The 14,736-nt window shown below is 44.4% G+C and overlaps 1 protein-coding gene across 2 annotated transcripts in view; it reads right to left on the reverse strand.

Annotated features, from left to right (window-relative positions):
• Positions 1-211: 211 nt before the first annotated feature.
• lmx1bb (LIM homeobox transcription factor 1, beta b) overlaps positions 212-14,736 on the reverse strand; it is a 75,257-nt gene continuing 60,732 nt past the window's right edge. For both annotated transcript variants that reach the window (XM_061261098.1, XM_061261097.1), the window contains 6 exons: positions 10,467-10,699; positions 7,833-8,008; positions 6,524-6,601; positions 6,002-6,068; positions 3,567-3,728; positions 212-1,404 (listed from right to left, as the gene is read on the reverse strand). In XM_061261098.1, coding sequence (XP_061117082.1) covers positions 1,247-1,404; positions 3,567-3,728; positions 6,002-6,068; positions 6,524-6,601; positions 7,833-8,008; positions 10,467-10,699 — 874 coding nt within the window. In that variant the 3' untranslated portion in view covers positions 212-1,246. The remainder of the gene's footprint in view (positions 1,405-3,566; positions 3,729-6,001; positions 6,069-6,523; positions 6,602-7,832; positions 8,009-10,466; positions 10,700-14,736) is intronic.

Here is a 14,736-nt window from a genome sequence, read left to right on the forward strand (position 1 = left end):
GCAGAAGTGGCCATTGTAATTACTGTATGATACTTGTGTTGCTAGTGCCAATGAGGGGCAGAGAGCTAAAAAAGATATATCAGTAGGAGAGAAAATGTTTTTTCAGAGTTTATTCGTAGTACCAACAAACTTTGGTAATATAGCAAATTTTTGCATTAAAAATGCACTCTTAACAAGGTCTCAATGAGCTTGTAACAAATAAATAGCACAATTTTGCTGATTTACAGCCTAGATGACAGAACAAAACAAAACAAAACGAGAAAAATAACAAAAACAAAACAAAAAAAAAACAACTATTTTGAATTTCATAATAAAACGACTTACAAGTGAATTATGATAATATGCTACTGAACTACTTTACATTGTGATTCTGTCCTTTTAAATAAAGCTTTTCAGTTTCTTTAAGTACCTTCTGGAGCATGGAACAGTTAAATAAATAGAACGCTTTTCCATTTCAACATGCACAACTGATTTGCCTTGGAAACGTTTCCACTTATGTACACTCAACTGACACTACACTTGTCCTCCATAGTTACATTTCATACGTTCTCTTCTTTCGCTCACGCTTGCTCTCTTTCTGTATGCAATACCATACCATCTAATAAGGGCTAAAATCTATCAAAGTGATCTAAAATGCTTATGCTGAACGCAGTGTAAAGAGCAAACATGGAAGTCCAAATACCACATCATTTTTTTTTTTACAACTCAACTCACAAGTTTTTTTTGTCTTTTTTATTTTTAAGAAAATTGCTATTCATTTTTTTTTTCTCAGTTCAATGTTCACAAGATAATGATGGGTGCATGCACTGTGAGAACTTTGCCGGTATTTGGTTGACTGAGGTTTTAAAATCAGTGGCTTGGATAATACATATATACTCTTTGTGTGTCTATGTCGACGAGAAGAGGAAGGAGGTGTACATCAGAGAAGGCCATATACAAACACTCTACAGATATATCTATAAAAACTCTGAAATCTGCTGGAGTTGAGGGGTCCTCTGCTTCTTCACTACAGAGGAAGGGGGGGGGGAACTGTCTTTTTTTTCTTCAAGTTCGTTGCCCTTCCTCAGCACTTTGGCCCAGGAAGAAGTCATTGCTTAGATTCTGCTTATCGTGGTGAGTTCCCTTCTTTCCTCTTCTCTTTCTCTCTTGAGGAAAACAGAAATGGAAAAGAACAGTCTATATGGGTGTGTGTGGGTTTATATCTCTCTCTCTCTTTCTCTCCCTTCTCTGGCGTCCATGTTTGTTTTCAGGATGCAAAGTAAGAGCTTTGCATGGAGTAGAGTCGGTCGATGGGGTTTCCCACGCGCGCCTGCAGGGAGCTGACTTCAGATGATGCCATGAAACAGTCGCTGAGGCTGGTTAGGGATGTGTCGCTGTCGATGTCGTGGAAAATGGAGTCGTTTCCTGCGGAGGTGAAACAAGGGGCCTGGCGTGAGAGGAGTTTCCGAACAGCAAGTCCAGAAACCATTTACACATGAACAAAGAACATAAAAGGAACAAAACCACAAAAAACGCAGCCGTGCGCTGATTAAAAACTGCCACAGCGGCTGCTGGCCTGTGTAAGGGCTGCCTTCATCATTAAAATGGTGTATTGTTTACCAGTATGTCATACAATTTTGCAATCATTTGGGATCTTCCTAAATGTCAAATTTGTGGTCTGAAGATTCTAATTACATATCACTGCAGTCTTAAAGAAATTCTTCAACAAACATGTCACAAGATGCTCAGTGAATTATGGGATGTGGGAGAGCCGGGTTCCGCTGGGACTCAGTAAACGGGGGTGTCTCTTATAGGTTCCTGTGAACAGGGCTAATTGCGAATGTTTCCCTCTTTAAAAACTTAAACTGTGTGATTTTTCTTGGGGGTGCTGGTAGCTTTATTAGACTCTTAGGATCTAAATGGCACCGTTACATCAGGAAACTGGCAGTTTGATGGGGACATACATTTTTAATGAGCTGGCAATGTTATTGGTTACACTTTTCAAGCCATAAAATCTGAGCAGAAGTGTGATAAGAACAAGGATTTGGACGTACGGGAGGTAATGGGAGGTTAAAAAAAACGCACCCGCGCGCACACACACCAAATAAAAATGACTTTTAGGAATGACAAGAGACGTTGGTAAATGTCTGAGCTGAAACCGTAGCTCTCTCTGGTATCTTGGGCGTGCGGGTCTGTTTTCGAGATGGCGGAGCATTGCTGTTGTTCAGAAGCACCTTTGGGTCTACCTTGGGCAAAGCATTTATATCGGGATAACACTCACAAATTGCCTGTCTGGGCACAAACGAGAAGACCTGTGCTGCTAAATTATTCACTGCTCAGGGACGACAGCTAAATAACCGGGATATATACATATGTTTGTTCTTTATGTACAGTATCTGCTTCAAAACGCTTGATCTTGAAATGAAGGGCTACAGCGGTGGCACAACTAATTGCAGAGGTTCCTAAAATAAGCTAATTGTTGCCTCCATGATCCTTGATACTGTATTTTTATGAGCCATCGTTTTAATCTGTATTATTTCACACAATGCACAATTACAGTCATTTAGGGGGCAAGCGTAAAATAACGAGCATTAAAGGCTATGAAATAAAGATGCTGCTAAATGACTGTGTGACTAGGGTCAGCAGTAGTGCTTGGAACCTAACCAACTATTCAAGATGGCAGCTTCAAGATTTATGTCTTAGAAGAAACCCAGCCTGCCCATCACAAATAATGTGTGAATGTAGAACAATATGAGTGCAATTGCCAGAAAGGAGATTACTGGACACAAGTAACACATGCAGTACCAAACAATAAATAAGACAATTTTGGCAGCAAACGTCCAAACAGACACAGAGAGCACGTACCAGTTTTATTATTAAAGATTTTCATTTCCAAGTGACAGTAAGCAATGTGCTTCAGAGTGAATGTTTGATTGTTCCCTGTCTAAGACTCCTGCAACATGTGTATGTATGTATGTATGTATGGATGTATGTAAGTACGCATAGCTCTGTATACACGGACAAAGGCATAGACAGATGGAGACATTCCCTAATACAAATACATTTTGCTTACACTCAATATACTACAAAATGCATGGGCTAATATTGATTGTTGTGCTGAATTAGCCGAATCAGCTTTCTAACCAGATTCATGTCTCTTCTTGCCTCTGACCTTGAATGAAGATGCATTCATGCAATTTTCCCATGGAGTTTTCATTTCACTTTCCACGGTTTACCATTGTTTATCAAGCCTGGCCACAACCCATCAGGAGCATCCCAGTTTGCCTCGCAGAGGAACGCAACTGTCACAAAGCATCACGGCGTATGCCAACAAACCCCCCGACACAGGCGGAAACCATAGAGCGAGTCAAGAGCGAGGCACGGGGCGGGGGGGGAGGGAGACACGCAAAACATGCTGGACTCATTTAAAAGAAAACTTCAAAATAAACCGGCGGTCACACGAGTGTGTCTGAGTCAGCTTATGTGGTGGGAGGGGGTGGGGCTCTGAGGAGGCACATCTTTGCTGGGGGGCGGAGTGAATGTATCTCAAACACATGTCCCATTGGGGGAGTGGGGTGGATGCTCACCATATGGATTCATGTGGTCCCCGGGCATCTGTGGGGGGGTGAGCCCCTGCTGGAAGGGGTCTGTGCTGTAGCCGTTCTGGTCCATGGCGACCAGCTGCTGCTGAGGCGGGGCCAATGGCGTGTAAGAGTTCATCATCCCCTCCATCCGATTGGACATCACCTCTGGAAAGGGGAAAGACAGTTCTTCGTGAGTGACATCGGAGAGGGATGATGTCACAGGAAACCTTGGCCCTTGGCCAATCAGTGAGTAGCTCAGAGAAGAGACTGTGGGTTTAAGGCTGGAGGCCTCACTGTTGTGATGTTCTGTAGAGCACCGCCCACCTTTGGAAGGATGTAGCTGCAATTCATTTCAAACAGCTTCTGGTAACGTTTCCATTACGTCTGCCTGGGTCATAACGGAGGGCTTTATGTACTTGTTCAAAGTTCACCCACATCGGTAAAGAGCTTAGCAAAATAAACATGGCAACTTCTACATCTCACTTCATAATAAGTATTCCTCATATAAATGATGTTCAAATGAAAACATGTTCCTGTATTGATGTAATGATGATATAAGCGACTTTATTACACTCATGTTGTACTGAATGTTAACAAGACATTCCTGTTTTTGGAGATTACATTGCAGTGCATGCTAACAGCGGGTGCTCTTCCTTTTAACTCAGGAAATGGTGCATCATCCTATAACGAATGGAACAGGAACAGCAGGTCCTTCCGTGCAATCAGAATGCATGCTTATCTAAACTTCACCTAATTTCCTGTAATCTTCCCCTTCCAGGGTGATAGCCAGACACGCAAGGAAAGGCGGCTGATGGCCAAACCCCGGCTCAACTACCCTGGCAGAACATGTCCGCTGTCAAACAAACTGGTGACGTGGGTCAATAAAATAAACACCTTCATGGCAAAATAAGTAAATAAAAATAAGTCAAAGGCCATTTTCATTGTTCGATTCATTGTCAGTTGATAATATTTCTGCCCCGAAACCCCAAAAGAAGTTCCTGTTTGAGTGAAACAGGACAGCTAGAATTTTAGTGCTAAAAGCCCTTTTTTCTCTCAGTGGAAAGGCAGAGGTTCTGTCCCTCCAAATATTAGATCATTATCAATCCCAGAGTGCATCAGCTAAAACAGCAACTGGAGGTGAGAAGGCAGTTCACAGTTCAAAATGGTTACTATAGCAACCAAAGAAGGGAAATAAAACACAAATTGAACTAAAATTAGTATGATTCCCCCACGCTGTTAACGAACGAGTCCCTTTCAGTCCCCACTTCCTTTAACAGGGGCAGGAGGGATAAACCATTACAGAACAGCCCAGAAGGCAATGTGTGACATTATCCTAACTGAGCCAAACCAGCCCGCCTCCCTCTGTAATATACTATGAGTCAAGGGCAGATAATTGCATTTAGGGAAGGTGTGGCAAGGGGGCGGAGTTGGGGTTTGACGTTTTGAAGTTTTTAAATAACTTTATTGATTATACATCTTTTCATAGTAAATTACAAAAGCGCACATACAAAAATAAATTACTGTACCATCCTTGAAGGACAGAACTGGTCTGGCTGGGATGTGGTGGGTGAAGGGGAGGGGAGCTCTGGACCTCTAGCGTGCCCGCATCGTAAATTCGCCCACGCTTTTTCCGTCGCCACGCCTGACTGAGGCTGCGCTCTCCAGCTCCTTCATCTCTCGCAGAGGAGAGGAAAGCGGAGAAGGCCAGTGAGGTCACACAGAGGGAGGCTGCTGTCGCCTCCTCCTCTGACTCCTTCACTTGCGTGTTGACCTTGTTTTCCAATGATCCCACACAGCCACAGTCAACAAAAGAGGACTGAGCAATTTAACATGAACTCTATGAACTCAGTGTGGAAATGTGTTTCTCCAGTAGATTAGACTAGCATATGTGCTATTGAGACAGATAACTCCCAAAAATATGATTCCTTATGACAATTCGTAAATTAAAATAATAGCAAATTTAAATAATAGCATTCTGCACGAGGATGTGACAATAACAAGAGCCTAGTTGCTAAGTTGCTTGACTTAGGACTCAATAGGTTGGTTGTTCAAACCCTCCTGTAACCAGGATAAGATCCGTGCAGCTGTGGGCCCTTGAGTAAGGCCCTTAACCCCACATTGCACCAGGGGAATTTGGCCCCTGCTTAGTCAAATGAACTGTAAGTCGCTTTGGATAAAAGCGTCAGCTAAATAACTGTAATGTAAGTACTATATTACGACAGGACGATGGCACCATTGAGCGCTACAGTACGTTACAGTCAGTATCATATCAAGAGTCTTTGTAAAGATGTTAGCAGGTTAAATCCAAAAACAAGGCTGGTGTGGCATAAATCAGTCAAGTAGCAGATGAGCAGACAAACAGTGTCTGGGCGGTGGCCGCTATTGAAGCAGTCGCATCAGCCCACCTGTCCCTGCCTGTCTTTGAGGTTTACGCTCACCTTGCCCAAGCCTTTGGGAATTCTGCTGCTCCTGCTGCTGCTGTTGTCTACGTGCCAACTTCTTCATCTGGGAAAAAAAGATACCGTTTTTTTTTACAAATACTCTGATGCAAGAAAACGAACAAGAGTCTCCTTAATTCTCACCTCGCAGTGAACTAGACCCACACAGATATCTGACTGCAATTCATTACCCGAAACCTTTTGAAGATACAATCGGATATAGGAGGTAGGGCAGATATTAAGTTAAGTCTGACACAGATATGTATGTAGTGAACTTTAACTTTTAAAAAAGGGAGTCCTGAGGCCTGCAGTGAGAGGTTAAGTTTAAAGAGAGACGACTGCTTAGGTTTTGCCAGCACTTTTCATCTTTGTCTGCCTCTCCTTTAAACCAAAAGAAATGATATACGGCACTGCGTTTGGCCCGGTTCTATAATCCCCCATTGCAGTTTTTGGTTTTTATCACAAACGGTGCAGATTGCTCAACGCGATCCAGTGAGTTTGGATCCCAGACTGCTCTCTTACCTTGGCTCTCTGGTTCTGGAACCACACCTGGACCACGCGGACGCTGAGGCCCGTCTCGGCGGCCAGGGTTTCTCTCACCTGCGAACGAGACAACCCAGAAAGCCTTTCAGCCACGCCCCCATGAACAGAAACCGCTCCAGATCGCATGACTCACAGCTATTCTATTTGGACTGCTTTCAAGAGCACGGTCTCCCCTCTCTATTCTCCTCGGCTTCGGAAGACGCTCAATCTGTGAGGACTTGGCTGTGACTCGGACCCGGTCCCGGGGCCGGGGGAGTGGCAGGCGGGTCAGGGGAAGACAGCGGTAAGCGGTAAGCGTGGGGCGACTGCATCGGCGCCGCCCTGTGTTGCGTTTTTGAGCGGGAGTGCCCGTCCGCCACCACGGCTAACGTCAACCCAGCCACTTCAAAGTGCCGCACTGACGCAGTGGTTCTTTAAACGGAAGGGTGTTTACAAGGAGGCAGGCCCTGCAATATGGCCCTCTGTTTTCTACGCAGTTAGAATATTTCTTTCACAACCACATTCCACAAAATAATATTATATAAATTATTATTATAAGTTATAGGAAACTGGTCTGTAGTGCAGACCCTGTCAATAACTGAGAGAATGAACTGTAGAAGCTACTACCTGGCTACACAATTAACATCAAGCCCTACGTACATTCGCCCCTTCTTGTTCAAAGAATTTCATTCTGTCATTCTCCACATGCAAGCCATTAGACTCGACTTCTACGGTCTTTCAGATTGATGTCCCCCTGTTACTCTAGCACACCCCCGCTTCCTACCCTCCCTAATTTTCTTTTCATTCAAAAGCCCATGTGTTTTGGATGGCGTCTAAAAATAAAGCCTGCTTTTAATCCCTCCTGATATAAGAATTATTGTACTGGCAGCCTGCGATGCATTGAGCAAGCTCAGAAAGAGACTCTGGGGGAAGAGACAAAATCAACACCTGCAGTGGCTAACGGAGACAGCCAGACATGCTAGCATGCTAATCTCCAATGAGATGTAAATTAGCTATCTGCAGTTAGAGGACAATGTGTTCAATGCTTGACCCAAGTCAGACTTGATGTCAGAAAAGTTAATGTTTCAGATCAGATAGAAGCAGGAGCAAAAGAGTGTGGGTAGGGTGCCTCTTATTGTTAAAGTCTGCCTCACTTAAGTAGTCATGTGTTGTCACAGGTGTCCCTTTTGTCATCTCATTCTGTAAAAAAATCTTTCCCAACTGCTTGAAGAGATCTTCTTAGCAACTTAGACAGCAGCTGTCCTCCTCAGAGGAACCAAGTGGAACAAGAGCAGATTAGCGGACTCACCTTTCGGCAGGGCTTGGAGGAGACCTCGAAAGAGGCCTTGAAGGCTCTCCTTTGCTGAGTGGTGAGGATGGTGCGCGGTCGTTTTGGCCTCCGCGGGTCCTTCCCATCCTCGCCCTTCCCCTGACCTCCCGACCCCTTCTCTGGCTTGATGTCTAAATCTTCGTCGTCACTTTTCTCTGCGGAAACAGATGTTTTAAAATATTACATTATCGGAATTTCTTTCATGCGAGAATTGACATGTTTTTGAAACCACGACTGTGTTTTGCCGGTCAAATGATACATTTTTGTTTTTGTTCTTTTCAAGTCCTTGGGATACAGGCAACATACCAGCACATTCATTATGAAAGTGGACAAAGCATGTGGTTTTAATACTCTGTTATCAATTTATTACTAAAGGAATAGGCCACAAGCACAATTAGACTGCTAGAGGAACATAGTTCTTACTTGCAAGAGATGACAAAATATGTACATTTGTCATTGGTCTGGACATTGAGTCATTAATAATTTATTGCACACTGCTTTGCACTGAATAAATCTTTGATAAGAATCACACACATCACATATCCACCACAATGTAAAATTATATAAAAAACAGGAAGACTGCATATGGGAACTGCATCATCCGAATATAAAAAGAGGCCGCAGAACTCAAACAGGGTAAATGAACGTAGCGTAACGTAGCGGAGCGGCAAAATGCACTATTCATCCGCTACAGTATATCCACAACTAGCTAAACAGTTAGAAGCTTTAAAGGGTAACAAGAAACGCTATGCTTAATTTCTGTTTTCTAAGCTATCAATGACCATTATCTTTACAGGACCTGACTGCACGGTGCACGAGTGTCTCTCGGAATCACTGGCTGTTTAAATGCTTCTTCCGCTGCCGCTAATTTCTCTCCGCTGGCCCTCCTAATGTGCCACTTCAACTAAACAGCTTGCAGCTTCCGTAATTATTATGACCCTGTGGGGTACAGCGTTTATTGTCCGGTGGACAGAAATTTAATCTGCTAAGAAATGATAACGCTTAGCGTAATGAAATAATCATCATAATTAAAAAAAGAACACATACGCGCGTACGCAAAAAACAAACTCTGTGACTTCGCGGAGTTCGATGACAAAAGTGCTAGCCAAATAATTTGTCCCATGGGGTTAATTACATGTGGATGGGAAGGCCGTCAGGAGCAAAAAGCTCTCTGGCATTCATCGGAGAGCTCCTTTATCAATTAAATCTACAAATTGTTTGGGGTTTAGACGAACGCTTGGAGAGGCGTGTATGATGGTGTGGGTTTGGCAGGGTTTTTTTTTTGACAACTCCTCATCAGTTTTCAATTTTTCAGAAGATATCAGGGCAGGTCCAACTGCTTCAATGCAGAGGAGTGGCACTTAATTGTCGCAGTGCCAGGGTTAGGCCTCTATCTCTTCACATAAAACACAACTCCTTTCTACATTTTGGAAAAGTGAAAAGAAAAAAAACCCTCTATTCCACAAGGACAGTGTGAACACAGAAGTATAACAAATGTTCTAAAGAAAACAAAAAAAACTTGACACAGGCACATACAGATGCTTCTGACAAATTTCCTGACGTTTGTCTCTGGTTTAAATGGAAACCAGATGGGGTCATACATAAAGGCCTGGCGAGATGCCTCATTACGAAGAAGAGAGGAACCGGGAGGGAAAGAGATAAGCAACCTCGTGCTCGCGTTGCGTGTGTGAAGGCTCTCTTCCCTTCACTCATCCCTTTAATTCTTTCCAGCACAGGAATCCGCCCACTCCGGACTGCTACAGTAATGTGGCCAGGCGTTCCGATGCTGTTTCTCAACGTCCTGTTCCTTTCAGCTCTAGCCTCCCTATTCCACCGGTGTCCGGGTGAAATTTTAAAGCCTGAAAGACTTGAACTAATAAAAAAAAAAAGTAATGACACATAAGATCTCTGTCCTTTATTCAAAATAAACTGTTCACCAATCTGTTTGCATTAGGATTGCTTGATGCTAATTATCTGGGAAACACATAATATGTAACCAGAATTACCCATTTGATCATGGAACTCCAAATGTCGCATATGGCAGGTTCCAAATGCTGGCCTTGAAAGACTGTAGGTTCTGCTGGTTTTCAATGCAACTTGGCTCAACTGATCACTTAAAGCAGTGAAAACACACTTCACTCACCTCACCTGTTTTATTGTGGCTGAAAAGGCAGCTGATTCTGAGATGAAAATGAACACCAGCAGACCTTGTGGCCCTCCAGGTCCAGAGACGAGAACCCCTGATGTGTGAAACCCAGAGGTTTTGATGACCGTTTTGGCCTAATTCAGGGATGCCCAGTCCTTATTAGTAATATAACCAGCACCGGAATTTCTACAAGCAACTTTAACCTTTTGCAGTTTCTTCCAGATCTCTCAAGCCCAGTCTACATGAAACAGCCAACTTCAGATGAGACAAGATGGGAGAAGGCTCAGAACGTACAAATTCAAATGTCAAATGTCATGGACATTTTAAAACTGGACAGGACACAATGCTAAGACTATCTTCAAAAAACTTTCCAAAACCATCCCATCTCCACAATGTTTGATGTAGACTGGGCTTAAAGGAGCAACACTGGGTGCCCAGCAGGACGGTGCAGGAGCTGACAGACTCACCCGATTCAGAGTCGTCGGGGCTGACGGAGCTCAGCAGGTCCTTCTCCTTCTCGTAGTCGCTCTTGCAGAGCAGCTGGCCCTCCTTGAGGACAAACTCGTCGCCCTTCCTCAGCTGCCGGTCGCACACGCAGCAGCAGAAGCAGTTGAGGTGGTAGACGCACTCCAGGGCGCGCATCACAAACTCTGTGGGCGCTATCTTCTCCATGCAGCCGCTGCACTTGGTGGCGAAGAGTCTGAAGGAGACGAGAAAGAGCGAGGATGAAACGGGGCCACAACCCAATTGTTTTTGCGCTCAAAAGTGAATTTGTTGACTTAAATTCACTTCCGAGCCAATTTGATGACTTAAACCAGCCACCAGACACAAAAGGCGTCTTGTAGGAGTGCTTCCTTATGCTAGTGTGTTCCAGGTTAGGACGGATTAACTGAACTCCTACTCGAGACCTCAACGCGACCTTCAAACCAAAATGACAGGATGTTTGGCCGCATAATGTCTTGGTAAGGCTTTGTAGGTCTGCATGTTAGGGAGGCTTTGAGCTGAGGGCCGGTTGGACCCAGCCCATCAGACCCGTCCGTCAAAAGTATGTTTGGATAGAGAGGGCTGGAAGGCTGATCCTGTGGGTAGCCACTGAGCCTCTCCCTTTGACAGCAGCTCATCTGTAAAAGTGCCCAGGATAACCCAGCAACGCTCCAGTAAAGCTCAATTGCGGGCACCCAGTGGTCGGGAAGACATGAGCCTTTTAGCCCCAAACAGCTTTTTAAGACGGTGTTAAGTGATCTGAGTCAATTTGCATTGCAATAAAAAAACACCCTGAAGCACCTAGTAACCTGACTTTCTTTTTTTTTTATCTCTCTCCTATTGTGAAAGGTTTGCTCGCTCATTTTGAGTATTTTGAGTGTTACATTATTTTATTAGTTACCAGGAGGGCGTTGGGGTTAAGAAAACCTCAACTAGATCACATTAAGGACAAATCTAAAGTCAGTGTAAAGAAACCATCAATCAGCCATTTTACTGAACAGTTTCCCCTTACAAATTCCCCAACAGGAACACCATGTGCACGCAAGGATTATTAATCTTTTAATGGACAATTTACTTCCTCAGCACGCACCCTTACCCATACAGGGCATTGTACACATCTCTCATACTGACAAGTTGTCTACTCTTACTGCTGCCTAATTTAGGATAAGAACTTGCTCAGAGGGCAAAAAACTAGCAAAGAACTTCAGGAACTGTACCCTGGTTACAAGCCCATGGCTTTGCGAATGCACAGCCACCCCTCTAATGTATGTTTAAAAGCTAAAAAGAGGACAACCAATGAAGATTGACGAAGCAATGCAGATTTTTGTATGTCTTATGAATGATAAAGACAAATGCAGCAGTTGCTAGATCATGCAGAGTAGGCCTGTAGTTTGTCCTCCAACTCCAGCTGTTAAGTTTGGTTTTGCCTTTTTGTGGTTAATGACAAATCGAGTGTGGGGCTGCTAGTCAGACTTTTTGACATTCCCCTGAAATTTTGGGGCTGGGTGGGAGGTTGGTCCTAAAGAGAGGGCTTGATCATTTTAACTGATAATTTTAACTCTGTGAAACATCCCACAATGTCTAATATTTACTAATTGGAAACACTGTCGGAGTCTTCCAGCCTTCCTGAATCTGGGTGAGCGTGCTTTGACCCAGCTTGGACCTCTTCATCTACTGGGGCGACATGGCTCAAGCAGTAAGAGCAGTCGTCTGGCAGTCCGAGGGACCCCCAAATGCTCCTGACGAGCTGGTCGGGGCCTTGCATGGCAGCCAATCGCTGTCGGTGTGTGAGTGTATGAATGGGTAAATGGAGAAGCATCAATTGTACAGCGCTTTGGATAAAGGCGCTATATAAATGCCTGCCATTTACCATTTACTGCTTTAACAAGTGTTTTAGTCTTTTAATGAGTCTTCTTTATTTTTCTCTCAAGTAGGAAATATTAGCCGTTTGCTTAACAAGCGAAATTTCCTTACTCCATTGGCAAATCTAGTCAAATTGTCTCACCTTCTTCAGTTTTTTTTTTGCCGTGTTGAAACGGGCACGTGCGGATCAGAGCGGACTTTAATCGCAGCAGGTGTCCGCCGGCACAGCGTAGCGCGTCTTCCCTCCCGCCCATAAGCGGAGGGTCACCGAACGCGCCCGGGGGCTTTATCGGCGGGGAGATTTCTGGGAAAGGCGGCGTCGGCTCCGTTGACAGGAAGCGACGGTTATAAAGCGGCGAGCCGGCGGTCGGGGCCAGGAGCGCGTCTGGGTTTATTAGACCCGGCTGTCCGCGCGAGCAGCTGCCCGTCTATCTGCGGCGAGCATCTATCTCATTGTGGGACAGCGAGCGGAGATCAGCGCGACAGTGATGAATGGGACGGGCTCGGGCCAGGAGAAGGGAAAGGACAGTTTTGTCATGGTAATATTATTGTGGCCGCCGATCGGCGAAAGCGATAAGGTAAAAACGACGTGTGCGATTCTGTCCCGCACAACGGCCGCATTCATAGATGAAACTGGATACCCAGCCCTTTTTCTATGAAAGCGACCACGAGAGAAATCAGATCTATCATTTGTTTCAACACGACTGCGCTGTGTTGACAGGCTCCCTATCGAAAATAAAGGGCGCTCTACCTAATATTTTCATTGCCTTTATTAAAAAAAAAACCTAATTTTGCAACTCGACCGCACACTTCTGGTAACGGTTTTCGCTGTTTGAGTTACTGAGGATTGCTGCGGTTGCCGGCTTTTTGACCATTCGCGGTTGTCTTCTCTGGCGAGGGTCGCTGCGGGCTGAAGGCACATGCTCAGGGAGTTGTAACTGGATTAACCCTTTCAACAGTTGGTTTTTGAATGTTATTTTTTTTTTTTACTAAGTCAGTGTTCTGCAACTCCATGGCAGTAGTAATGGTTACGTCAGCATTACAATTAAGCACATGGTACTGTGCTTACGTTCAGTTAACGCATATTATATATATGTGACTTAAAGGGTGTGGACTCAGCTTTGCTAAGGGAACAAAGGGGCCACATGCTTTGCAGCCTCTTGAAGGCAGAAAGGCCTGGGAGGCCTGCTTGTCCTCTGCTGCTCTATCAAACGGCATCAGGGAGCAGAACCAATGATGAAACTAAACATCACCAATCATCACTCTCTACTGTCGTCCTTGCCCTGTACTTCAGCATGAGTATGAGCAGTAATTATGGATCATAAACTCTAATTCTATCTTCGTAATCGAGGTAAAGACTGACATGACAGGATTTGGCTCTACAATTTTTGTTCTTTACCTGTACGTCTTCCCAGGTGACATAAAAATGATAGGTTGGTGAAGGCCTAAAGGGTTTTGGATTGCACTATGCAACTAATACTGCAGTACCATGTAATTTAGGGGAAAACCCACTTCTACATCCCAATCCAAAAAATGTTTGATGTGACTATACAACACCCACAATTATTTTGGAGGGAAAGAGGGAGAGAGAGCAGGAGTGAGTGAGAGGAGTTAGAGAGAGAGGGGGAGGTGGGTGAGGGAGAGAAATGTCCCCAACTTTTAAAATCTCACATTTTGCACAATTAAGCAGAGGGAATAACAAAGGGGGCGTACATTTTTGTCGAAGTCAGGCTTTATGAGAGCCCATAATCTTTTGATTTATTATAATAGTGTAAGGAGATTATTATTTTACTATGGAAACACCTAAGGGATAATCCTTAAGAGCCCATGGCATGTTTTGCAAACAAGCCTGACTCCCTGGAAAGAGGCTGCTGAAAACACCTATCAATTAAGCCCCGACTCACATGCTTTCCCCCCCCTCTCTCGCCAAAATCTATGGCCTTCTGAGAAGCAGCCTCAGAAGCAGTCTTTCGTATACATCAAACCCACAATAACCCCGATCTGCGACGGCAATATTACATCATCGGTGATAAATGACGGAAATGGCACGGGCTAACGCGCGCGGCAATACGCTAATTTTAACAGCTGAGGTCTTTTAGGCCATTTACGCTGCGAATGTTTATAGTCTGGGAACAGATATGCCAATGGGGGGTAGTTTGTGATGTTTTCATAATTCACAAATTACAGACAATAACGCAAGATGAAGAGGAGTGGGACACCTCAGTGGCTGGGAACCCCATCGGGGTGCGTATTCTGGATACAGTCAATGGCTCCCTCAGAACACAGCCACAGCTCCTTTTCGCCATAATGGCTCTCCGAGTTTTATTTATTTATATATTTATCTTTATGGCTTCCAGCAACCGCAATATCACTGTCAGCCAATTCCTCAGC

This window comes from Conger conger, chromosome 11 (assembly GCF_963514075.1).
Source record: "Conger conger chromosome 11, fConCon1.1, whole genome shotgun sequence".
Classification (NCBI taxonomy): domain Eukaryota; kingdom Metazoa; phylum Chordata; class Actinopteri; order Anguilliformes; family Congridae; genus Conger; species Conger conger.